The sequence below is a fragment of the Lissotriton vulgaris genome, chromosome 7, assembly GCF_964263255.1.
Source record: "Lissotriton vulgaris chromosome 7, aLisVul1.2, whole genome shotgun sequence".
In the NCBI taxonomy this organism is placed as follows: Eukaryota; Metazoa; Chordata; class Amphibia; order Caudata; family Salamandridae; genus Lissotriton; species Lissotriton vulgaris.
Window position 1 is genome coordinate 1,596,599,677 of NC_141695.1, and position 12,308 is coordinate 1,596,611,984.

At 42.5% G+C, this 12,308-nt stretch overlaps 1 protein-coding gene across 1 annotated transcript; it reads left to right on the top strand.

The window, feature by feature from the left end:
- Positions 1 to 548: 548 nt before the first annotated feature.
- On the top strand, positions 549 to 3,428 carry LOC147706061 (phosphoenolpyruvate carboxykinase, cytosolic [GTP]-like). Its single transcript, XM_086929592.1, has 2 exons — positions 549 to 647; positions 3,115 to 3,428. Exons 1-2 carry the CDS (start codon positions 611 to 613, stop codon positions 3,426 to 3,428), a joined length of 351 nt encoding a protein of 116 aa, XP_086785718.1. The 5' UTR covers positions 549 to 610.
- The last annotated feature ends 8,880 nt before the right edge of the window (positions 3,429 to 12,308 follow it).

Here is a 12,308-nt window from a genome sequence, read left to right on the forward strand (position 1 = left end):
CTCTCAGCAATCCTGCTGTGTGGGACTTACTGGAGGTAACAGGAGGGGTAGTTGGTCCCTAAGGACGTCCTTAAAAAACCTACTTAAAAAAACATAGAAATTCACTGAAAAAACCCAAAGGTTACAGTGGTGTTATAGTTAGGAATAAGCTTTTTAAAAAACGTACAAATTCAATGAAAAAACAAAGGTTACATGGAGGTTATAGTTAGGCTCAGATTTTAGTTATATAAAACAAGTGAAATTCACAAATGCACTGCTTATGACCTCCCACATTACATCACTCATGACAAGGTCCTTCGCCTTAAGAATATCGACTGATCACTGTGTCCTGAAGCTATCTTAAAGGCGTAATGGAGGAATATGGAGAGTGATTTATTAGCCTTACCCTGTACCAATAAGCCACATTTGTGGCATGATTTGTATTACTTTCACAATAAATTCCCAGTTGAAGGGTTAAAAAAATGTGTTTTTTGTAGTCATAACTAATTGGTAGAAATTGTCATGGTTTTCCGATCGAATATGGGACTGATGGTTCTTCCTCTGGTCTGCAGGTGTTCCTCTGGTGTATGAACCTCTGAGCTGGGCGCATGGGGTGTTTGTGGGGGCGGCCATGAGATCTGAGTCCACAGCTGCAGCAGAGCACAAAGGTGAGTCAAATTCTTATTTTGTGCTATTAAATGTCGTGCAAGGTCTCCTCTGTCACAGTCTGGTTGAATATACACCAGCGTTCAAAGAAAACAAAGTCATTTTTGAAAAATATAGGGGCATATTATCAAGCCCAATTTCGCCGCTTTAGCGGCTGTTTTTGGCCGAAAAGTGGAAATTTAAATATCGCTCTATTATCATAGACACGATAACGCATGTTTCCTTCAGTTAGCAGCCATCTTTACTCCACTTTGCATATCAGCGATTATTATCGCTAATGGCATGCAAAGTGGGCGTTCCTTGTAGCGTAGTTCCTAGTTTCCCACTAGGCCCTGCGCATTGGAATAACATAAACAGTAGTATCGACGTGGAACTGCTTATATTCCAGGCCTCCACTGACTATGCTAAACTTAATTGGGTGTGTTACCAACTAGCTCAGAGGTCACTGGAAACTTTCTTTTCTGCATAGGAAGTGATCAGCTTCCCTAGCACAGACAAGAAGGGATTCAGTTTTCCAACAACCGTGCAACATGACAACTTTGCTCCTCAGATCAAGAGTCAATCTCTAGGGTCGTGTGAAACAATAGACATGTATTTCACTCAGTCAGTCTAGTGCAGTTTACTTTCACGAGATGTAGAGAATAGAGAGACGGGCGTTTGTCAATCAAGGTTAACATTTATTGCACAGTCTTTCTTCTCGTACAAGAGAAATGTATTACCACAATTGCAAAGCTTGTTATGATAAAGAGTACGTACAGTAAGATAAGTATTGCGAAATAATACTGTAAAATCATTGATATGGTTTCTTAGCCATACAATGGTTAAAAGTAATAAAACATATATACAGTCATATATACATTAGGCTAAAATACTCAACTGATGCTTCTAACTAAGCCTACCCCAGTGTGCCTGACCTAAGCCTAACACGTGGAAGGGGAGTAAGTAAGTAGCTTTAAGTTAAGTTGGTTTTGCCAAGGTTTGTTTCAAGATTTCTCATTTAAGGGTTTTAGTCAGCACCATACCTCTGAATAGAATGATGGAGGTTTGGTATCTCCTTCAGGGGAAGCTCGATATCCCTGTCACCCGCGAGGGTAAACCGGAAACGCCGGAGCTGGATTTCTCTGCACGAGAAAGGCAGCGGCTCTTCTTCAGCGCGTCGAGAGGAGGAGGCGGGGGACAGCGTCCGCGGGCAGCTGGATCTGCTAGGCTCTTCGCAGAGGGACGTCTGTTCGGCTCCTAAGCGTACTGCACCATCGTTCGCGCTTTAGCAGCGATAATGGTATCAGTAGCTTCACCACCACAGGGACAGCAGGCTGCAGCGACAGAGTGCTACAGTGCTCGGCAACAGTAACGGTATGCGCAACAGGGTGCACAACAGCTCTCGACCACAATTGCTTAAGGCAACGTTGGTAGTATTTATACCTGACAGGTGCCGGGTTTGACGCAAGTTTGCTGGACATAAGACGTCAATTAAAGATATCACTAGGAAGTGATAGCTATCAGTTGCTCATTAGAGTTCTATTACTAATCAAAACATAGCAAGGGGGATTTCCCAGTTTGCTGAGTTTTTATCTTGTTGAAGAACTCGGAGTGTTAATCTAGGAATATCAGATAGGGACTTCTGCTCTGTCATTGTACTAATTGGTCGCAAAGGAAGTGGCAGAGAGAGGTTTCCTTGAACGTGGCTCTGTTCGTGTGAGGTCAGAGATGACTTTCTGAATATCGCACTTGAACGGTTATGCCAATATAGGGAATAAAATGGATTTATAGCCGAATAGGGGCATAAGGTCACAGTATCGATCAGGACCCTAGATGAACACGCAACATCCTCACAGAACAACATGGGTAAAGATCGCTAATACTGCATTGCGATATTTACAAGGATGTCCCAGGCCCGCAAATTGATGATCAAAGTCGCGCTAAGGACCCTTCATCGAAAGGATTTTAACTCTTGCTATTAATCTGACTTAATCATCTGTAACATGGGAGGTGGATCTAGCGGCTAAGTCCACACCAGCCTATTATCAAGGTTTACATTTTCGCAGGGCATTTTTTGCAGCTTTTCCCACGCTAATGCATGTTATCACCCTCTATTGCTGGATTTCACATCGCCTGGGGAAAGGCATTAATAATACGTCGCTTACCCTGTGCTAAAATCCAGCGATGGACGGCGATAATGAAAATCGCGCTATAGGTGATTTAGGATAATTATCACATGTGCTTGATACTATGCCCCATATTTTTCTGTACTTGCAATTAAGACTCCCTGCCACTCCCTTGACACAAAAACACAAACCTTCAAACAAAGTACTTAAAATTGGACACCATCACTTCCAAACTCAACTGTCTTTAAAAAAAACTCACCCTGACTAACAAAAAGTTCTTTTAAATGAGTGTGTATAAGTCTGTGCTCTCCCCTAAAAATAACTTGTTTCATTTACATGTGATGCTTTACTCATTCAATTTCAGGCAAAGTCATCATGCACGATCCTTTCGCCATGAGGCCTTTCTTCGGCTACAACTTCGGCCGCTACCTCGCCCACTGGCTGAGCATGGAGCACTTCCCCGCCGCCAAACTACCCAAGATCTTCCATGTCAACTGGTTCCGCAAAGATGCACAAGGCAACTTCCTCTGGCCCGGCTATGGTGAGAACTCCCGTGTTCTGGAATGGATGTTCCGAAGGATCAACGGCGAGGGGTGCGCGGATCGCACAGCCGTCGGCTATGTGCCCACTGCCACGGACTTCAACTTAAAAGGGCTGGGAGATGTCAACATAATATAAACAACAACACAAATGCCAGTGCTGGACTAAATAACCACTTTTTATATCAGGTAGTGGTATGAATGAAGCATACCAAACCACTTATTACTTACATCAGTCATTTTATTTTAGTCAATTCGAGTCACTATTTGAATTATTTTCATTTTGTTCCACAAGACAGTTTTTTTGTGCATATATACATTATATACAAAAAAATACAGAGACACAATATTTAAACAATTACATAGAATTTTTACAAATTTACAATATACCAACACATATACATATCACTTTCACTCTTCAAACATACATCTTACATACCCAACCAAGAACTTTGAGTCTTTTGGAGTAGAGCCCTTTGTCACTGTCTTATTAAATCCTGTACAGTCATGGATGGTGTTTGTCTAGTCTTTTAAATTATGAAAATTAAATTTGTCAAGGATTAAGTCCTATCTTATCTAGACAACTTTTTTTTGGACAAAACAATTTATCAATGACAGAGAGACTGAAGTGGTCGACGCGTTTCGAATCCCCTATTATGGGATTCTCCTCAGGACCAAAAGATTCTTGTGAATCCTGCAGTATTGGTGTCTCAAAGAAAAGGTGTGGACAACAGTCTGGGCGCCATGTTAGCCGTATTAGAAGTTTACGGTTTTGAAAAGTGTTCACCCCGGGCTGGGGGTCAATACGGATCACACTACTTGTGTGCACGGAGGTAGTAATTTGATATATTTACTTCTCTAGTCATGCGAAAACGGCATCTCCGCTCATTCCTCTCCGTGTTCCCGTGTTTGAAAGGAATCCGTCATTGCTTTCTATTCCCGGGAGATGTCAACATGGCAGAGCTGTTCCACCTGTCCAGGGAATTCTGGGAAGAGGAAGTGGAAGACATGAAGAAATACTTTGATGAAAAAGTCAACACGGACCTTCCATATGAAATAGAGCCGGAGCTCCTCGAGCTGGAAAATAGAATTAAACAGCTGTGAGCTGCAGCTCAGAGTGATTGGTGAATCACTTAATGAACAGAATTGAACAATAACTAAGAAACCTCGAAAACTGAGGTGCAGGCAAAGGCCGGTTGCGGTGACTACTATATTGTTACGTATATAGTAAAGTCACATTAAAAGTTGATACAATGACTGCGGCAGTCCGGAAAAGCCTCAGTAAAGCCTATAGCAGCACTGTATCAGCAATGCTTAGAATGTTTAGCTATGAAAACATATATGAGTCATGTGCCTGAGGTTGCTATGCAGTTGGACCTGTGGTCTTCAGTTTTTTTCTGACTTCCCGAGTAATGTTAAATTTTACAAAAGGTCCACTTCAACAAAGGGAGTCTAGGAAGAGGATGAGTGTGAAAGCAACAGATAGAATGCAAACATCCTTATCACCTCTTGCTTTTATACTACATAAAAAAGTGGCAAAACATATGGGGCCTCATTTATGAAAAGTGACGCATCGCTGCGTGAAAACAGCGATGCGTCACTTTTCACTGCGCACTCCTTGCGACATCCCTGATGCGTCATATTTAATGTATGACGCATCATGTCGCAAGGAGTTACAGATACGTCAGTATTTCTGACGTATCTGTAAGCGCAAAAGTGACGCATTGCTGGAGTGTGTCACAAAAGTGACGCAACTCCAGCAATGCGTCCTTTCACATGGGGAAAGCCCCATGTGAAAGGGCTTGCGTCAATCTTACTCCTGCTGTGAGGCAGGCGCAAGATTTTGACGCAACAGCATCCTAAAAGTGACGCAGTGAAATCTCATAGATTTCACTGCGTCACTATTACGAGGCTTTTTGCGGGGGAACGCCCCCTCTGCATACATTATACCTGACGCAGGTATAATGTGGCGCAGGGGTTTAAAAAGTGACGCATCTACCTAGATGCGTCACTTTTTAAATATGGCGCAACAAGGCGCATTTTTTACACCGCCGGTGCGTCACAAAAAGTGACGCACCAGCAGCGCAAAACTGCCGCAAGGCCTTCATAAATAAGGCCCATGGATTTTAAAAAACAATGCAAGAAAGAGTGAAACTCAATGAATTGTTGGATAGCTGCACGGTTTCAAGAGGATGATTGAAACTGTACCTTAAGAAGGAAATGGGCAATAAAAGATGAGAGAAAATTAAAAGATTACATTTCATGGCAATATATAGGTCTCTGTCTAGATCAATATGTAAATAGTGCAAGCAAATTCTACTATATCTCATAAATATTTTTTTCTAGAACATGTTTGTAATAATTCCAATTGCTTTTATCACTGAGCTGTTATAATTAATAAATTATATTTTAACAAACTTTTGAATATATTCCCAATTTTACACGTTTAACCACAACTTGGGAGGGTCCTAATGCTGTCACGGAGGAAAGACTTCAAAATTCAGTTTATGTCAATGTATTTTCAACCATATTCCGTACACGTGCTTTTCACTGGTCAGTAAGTAAAACTTTATTCAATCATTATCAGGTAAGATCATAAAACAGCAGTAAATTATAAATTATTCCCACGGACAACGTACGACAACAGTTCATCATTTCTAAAAAAAAAGACATTTAAAAAGTGGATAACAAATTCGTTCTGAGTTTCAATGTGTACATGCACAGATGGAAGATTAAATATGGGCTAAAATGCAGTATATAATTGAAAAAGTTTTAGGGAGTTAAAACAATAGATAGCAGAAACAGTTATGGTCCCAGAGTCTTTCCTTTTTTCATGCAGACCCATAAGAATGAGCCTACTGAGAAGCACGCTAGATGGTCACTCGCTGTACATATATGAGAAACAATAGTTAGCTTTCAAAAACCGATATCCAAAAGGTTAAAAACAATACTTTAATATTGTTGCTCAACATGTAAGGGCGTTCCAAACCTTTTCAAATAAGTTGTTCTAGTTCACACCACTTGTTACCAAGCTATGGCCCTGACTGGTGCAGAGAAAGCACTTGACCACATTAGGTAGAACTCCTCCGATGGCCATCTTGGAATTGTTTCAAAACAATTAAAAGATGGACTCTACTCACTGTATTAACAGAGGTCAGTGGATGGACCAATAGAGGAGTTGCAAGTAGAGAGGTGGAGAAAATAGGTGTTCATGCACTACAATGCATGTTCCTGACATGAGAAATGGAAGGACGGAACTCATCCAATCAAAATATGGTGAGACTGAAATACTTCGGTAGAGTGGCACAATGAAACTTGAGGGCCTTCCCCCTGCAGAGTACATGCAGGACACCCCCCCCCCATGCTCCTGACCCAGTCAGGAGCTCTCAGGCTAGGGGCTCGCTGCCCATGCAAAGTGCCAGACGGGGCGGGCCCCTTGGGTATGCCCCCTACCCACTGCAGGGACTGCGGTGGCTTATGTTACACCACTGCTTCTGAGTGATAAACACAAGAAGGGAATGGAAAGTATAGGAAAGCAGAATAATATGTGGAATGGGTGAGTGCCCTTATCATGCAATATTATAACAATGCCTCAAAGATGATCCTTGGCTTCACAGCAACAATCCTTAGTTTAGTTTAAGGGCCTCCACTGGCTCCCCGTGGCGCAACGCTGCCTATTTAAGATCGGCTGCTTAACCCACAGAGCTCTTTCCTCCCATGGACCAATCTTCATCGCAAATAGAATCCAATGCTACATCCCCCGCCGGACCCTCCGCTCTGCCAACGCGAATCTGTTGACTCCCCTTGCCTTCAAGCGCAATAAACTCGGGGGGCTGAGATTTGCGTCCATCGCTCCCCAGTTCTGGGATTCCCTACCATCAACGTTACGCCAAATGGAGTCTTACCCCATGTTCAGGAAATCTCTTAAAACTTGGCTGTTTTCCCAGGCCTATGACCAATAACTCGCACCCCCTCTCCTCTGTTTACGCCTCCTTACCCTAGCGCCAAGAAACCGTTGGTGTACGAGCGCTATATAAATCCTTTCTATCATATCATATCATATCATAGTCTTGGTGGTGTGGCAAATAGCAGTCAGGTGTTACTGGAAGAATATGTGTTAAGTATTTTACAGTACCATAAAGGTTCATAAGTAATTGACAATACTTGAGAAAAATACAACATCAATTTATAAAAATAGAGTATATTTTTAGGTAAATTTAGTCACCAAAACAAACTAAACAGATTACATATAACCGGAATTATGGATTTTCAAAACATTAGAAAATAAATGCATCAAATAGTGCAGATGTTCAACATTGCGGTCAATGGGAAAATCTGCTAGTGACAATCAGTCACTTAGGGCTTGAGTTGTGTTTTAACTTTGCAGGGTAGAAGTCCTTGGGTTCCTATGACCTGGGCCCAACACTCAGTTCAATTTTACCTGGCCCATGGCGTCTGGATGTAGTGGTTGTCCCGGCTGTCAGTGGTCTTTAAATAGGGACGACACCACCAGAAAGGGGGTGCAAATACACAAGAACTTGGTCATTGCTTGCATTGGTCGCAGATGTTGTGAAGTGCTCTCTTCATGTAGCGTCGAGTTAAGGGGTCAGTTACCCTACTAGTAGGTAGTTGTTAGACCTAGCATATCTTGGCGTGATTACCCCTGACTTTCTGCCTCTGCCTTCTTTGCTTTTAGATGCTTTGGGTACTTTGCCACTGCTGATCAGTGTCAAAGTACAAGTGTCCCCTATGTAAAATGTAATGGTGATTGGTTGGCCATGATTGGTATGTTTGCCTTACTAGTAAAAGTCCCTAGTGATGTGCCCGGTGTGTGCCAGGGCTAGTAGTGCAAGAGCGTGCAGAGAAGGGAACTCAGGCCTTCAGTGTAGGATCTGCGCGCAGAATGCTAAGTTAGCATGCAGTCCTGGCAAGTGCAGCCACTAGTCAGGCCTGACATTTCCTTTTACATCATGTTGGGCACCCCTGTGGTAGATCCCAGTTAGCCCCTGGGCAGGGTGCAGTGTAGGTAAAAGGCAGAACATATGCTGAGGTTTGTGCTATGTCCTGACAGTGAAAAACTCTCCATTTGTTCTTCACTGCTGAAAGGCCATCCTGCCCTTAGGACAGAATGGAGGAGGCTAGGTGTTGTGTTTGTTAGCCTAGTTTCCTGTCAGTTTATAATGGAGAGGTGAAGTTTAGATTGTATGAACTCAAAGTGTTATAGTACATCTTTCTGTGGAGGTGGTTTTGTCACTGTGTGTTCATAAACCACTGTTTTAGAAAGTTGCTGAGTTTTGTGCTCTGAGCATTTCTGTGTGTCTCTGAATTGTGGATTGTCTGTCTGGATCTGAGAGGTGAGAGGAGCTGGAGAGGTCTTGACCCAGGAAGAGGTTGAGATGGCACCAGGATGCCCAGCATCTTGAGAGTAGGGGGGGAGATACCTGGGAGGTGAAAAGGCCTGAACTGGTGCTATAAACCAATTGACCCATCTCCTGCTGAGTGATTAAGGATCCAGACCCCCAGTATCAAAGGAAGAGAGGTGACAATGGGAGGGAGACACCCAGAACTGATTTAGGGAGGGGTCAGGGACCCTTGAGCACATATGAACTTCAAAGACATTAAGGGGTATATCTAAGAGAGTGGAAACCCCTGACAGGGGGAATGAAACATATATGGATTGAGACTGTAAAGGCTTGGACCCATTCTGTGGTCAAGAGAAACCTATGCTAAAGAAGGAGCAACTGAAGAGACTGCTGTGGACAGACCAATCCTTGCTTTGTGACATGGGGCTGGTCTGCAGTTTGCTGTTCTAACTAAGGGAGAGGCTATTGGGACTGTGCTTTGAGGCGCTGGGTCCCCCTGCTTCAAGAAGACTGTGCTTTGTGCTGTGTCTTGTAACCCACATCACTGACAAAATATCGACTGACAAAATATCGACCTACAGGAATATCGAGTCAAAAATATCGAGGGCAAGAATATCGACATCCTATCTAGAACATGGTAAGTACAAAAATATCGAAAAAATAATATAGATGTTTAAAATATCGAAGTTAAAAATATCGTTTTTTTTTCTTTTAAAATATAAATGTTAAATTAAGTAAATAACACTAATAAATAAAATCTACATAGTTAAAAGTATCTAATAATGTTTAAAATTAATAAATAATACATATATAATAATAATACATTAATTAAATATATACAGTAAATATATAATATATATGTACTGAACAATAAGTTGTAATAATTATTTTAGTAATTTATAAATTAATAAAATATATTCTAAATTATACATTTACAAACATAACACAATAACTTGTGAGGTAGTGTGGCTCACTGGTTAGAGGCGGCAGACCCGAGAGCAGAGGACGGCCTGGGACCAGGGTTCGATTCCTGGTGCGGCAGGTTTCTGGACCAGGGTCAGCGGACTCGATAATTCTCTCGCCTCGGTGCCCACTCTGATCAGTGATCACACTCGGCAACTCTGGGCATTAGCTTGCCTCATCTTCACTAACGGCCCCACCATACCGCCAGGGATGCCTGGTCTCACCCTGGAGATACCCATTAAGGGACCATCTCTCAGGGAAGCCAGGAAGGGTTTCGCAGCGGTCGAAGCGCCTTGGGACCCCCAGGGTAAGTAGTGCGCTATATAAATGCCTATACATTTACACATTTAACATAAATAAAATATAAAAAAGTAAATATACTTTTAATATTTTTTAAATTATTTATATAAAACGTTGGATAGCGTAAGAGTAAAAATGATTATTCCCACTCCAGAGAGTGCAACCGTAGAGAAAGCGTTGGATAGCGTAGGAGTAAAAATTACTATTCCCACTCCAGAGAGTGCAACAGTAGGGAAAGCGTTGGATAGCATAGGGGTAAAAATTACTATTCCCACTCCAGAGAGTGCAACAGTAGGGAAAGCGTTGGATAGCGTAGGAGTAAAAATTACTATTCCCACTCCAGAGAGTGCAACAGTAGGGAAAGCATTGGATAGCGTAAGAGTAAAAATTACTATCCCCACTCCAGAGAGTGCAACAGTAGGGAAAGCGTTGGATAGCGTAGGAGTAAAAATTACTATTCCCACTCCAGAGAATCCAACAGTAGGGAAAGCGTTGGATAGCGTAGGGGTAAAAATTACTATTCCCACTCCAGAGAGTGCAACAGTAGGAAAAGCGTTGGATAGCGTAGGAGTAAAAATTACTATTCCCATTCCAGAGAGTGCAACAGTAGGGAAATCGTTGGATAGCGTAGGAGTAAAAATTACTATTCCCACTCCAGAAAGTGCAACAGTAGGGAAAGCGCTGGATAGCGTAGGGGTAAAAATTACTATTCCCACTCCAGAGAGTGCAACAGTAGGGAAAGCTTTGGATAGCATAGGGGTTAAAATTACTATTCCCACTCCAGAGAGTGCAACAGTAGGGAAAGCGTTGGATAGCGTAGGAGTATAATTTAATATTCCCACTCCAGAGAGTGCAACAGTAGGGAAAGCATTGGATAGCGTAGGAGTAAAATTTACTATTCCCACTCCACAGGGTGCAACAGTAGGGAAAGCGTTGGATAGCGTAGGAGTAAAAATTACTATTCCCACTCCAGAGAGTGCAATAGTAGGGAAATCGTTGGATAGCGTAGGAGTAAAAATTACTATTCCCACTCCAGAAAGTGCAACAGTAGGGAAAGCGCTGGATAGCGTAGGGGTAAAAATTACTATTCCCACTCCAGAGAGTGCAACAGTAGGGAAAGCTTTGGATAGCGTAGGGGTTAAAATTAATATTCCCACTCCAGAGAGTGCAACAGTAGGGAAAGCGTTGGATAGCGTAGGAGTATAATTTAATATTCCCACTCCAGAGAGTGCAACAGTAGGGAAAGCATTGGATAGCGTAGGAGTAAAATTTACTATTCCCACTCCACAGGGTGCAACAGTAGGGAAAGCGTTGGATAGCGTAGGAGTAAAAATTACTATTCCCACTACAGAGAGTGCAACAGTAGGGAAAGCGTTGGATAGCGTAGGGGTAAAAATTACTATTCCCACTCCAGAGAGTGCAACAGTAGGGAAAGCGTTGGATAGCGTAGGAGTATAATTTAATATTCCCACTCCAGAGAGTGCAACAGTAGGGAAAGCATTAGATAGCGTAGGAGTAAAATTTACTATTCCCACTCCACAGGGTGCAACAGTAGGGAAAGCGTTGGATAGCGTAGGAGTAAAAATTAGTATTCCCACTTCAGAGAGTGCAACAGTAGGGAAAGCGTTGGATAGCGTTGGGGTAAAAATTACTATTCCCACTCCAGAGAGTGCAACAGTAGGGAAAGCGTTGGATAGCGGGTGGGTAAAAATTTCTATTCCCACTCCAGTGAGTGCAACAGTAGGGAAAGCGTTGGATAGCGTACAGGTAAAATTAACTATTCCCACTCCAGTGGGTGCAACAGTAGGAAAAGTGTTGGATAGTGTAAGGGGTCAAAATACTATTCCCACTTCAGAGAATGCAACAGTAGGGAAATCGTTGGATAGCGTAGGAGTAAAAATTACTATTCCCACTCCAGAAAGTGCAACAATAGGGAAAGCGCTGGATAGCGTAGGGGTAAAAATTACTATTCCCACTCCAGAGAGTGCAACAGTAGGGAAAGCTTTGGATAGCGTAGGGGTTAAAATTAATATTCCCACTCCAGAGAGTGCAACAGTAGGGAAAGCGTTGGATAGCGTAGGAGTATAATTTAATATTCCCACTCCAGAGAGTGCAACAGTAGGGAAAGCATTGGATAGCGTAGGAGTAAAATTTACTATTCCCACTCCACAGGGTGCAACAGTAGGGAAAGCGTTGGATAGCGTAGGAGTAAAAATTACTATTCCCACTCCAGAGAGTGCAACAGTAGGGAAAGCGTTGGATAGCGTAGGGGTAAAAATTACTATTCCCACTCCAGAGAGTGCAACAGTAGGGAAAGCGTTGGATAGCGTAGGAGTATAATTTAATATTCCCACTCCAGAGAGTGCAACAGTAGGGAAAGCATTGGATAGCGT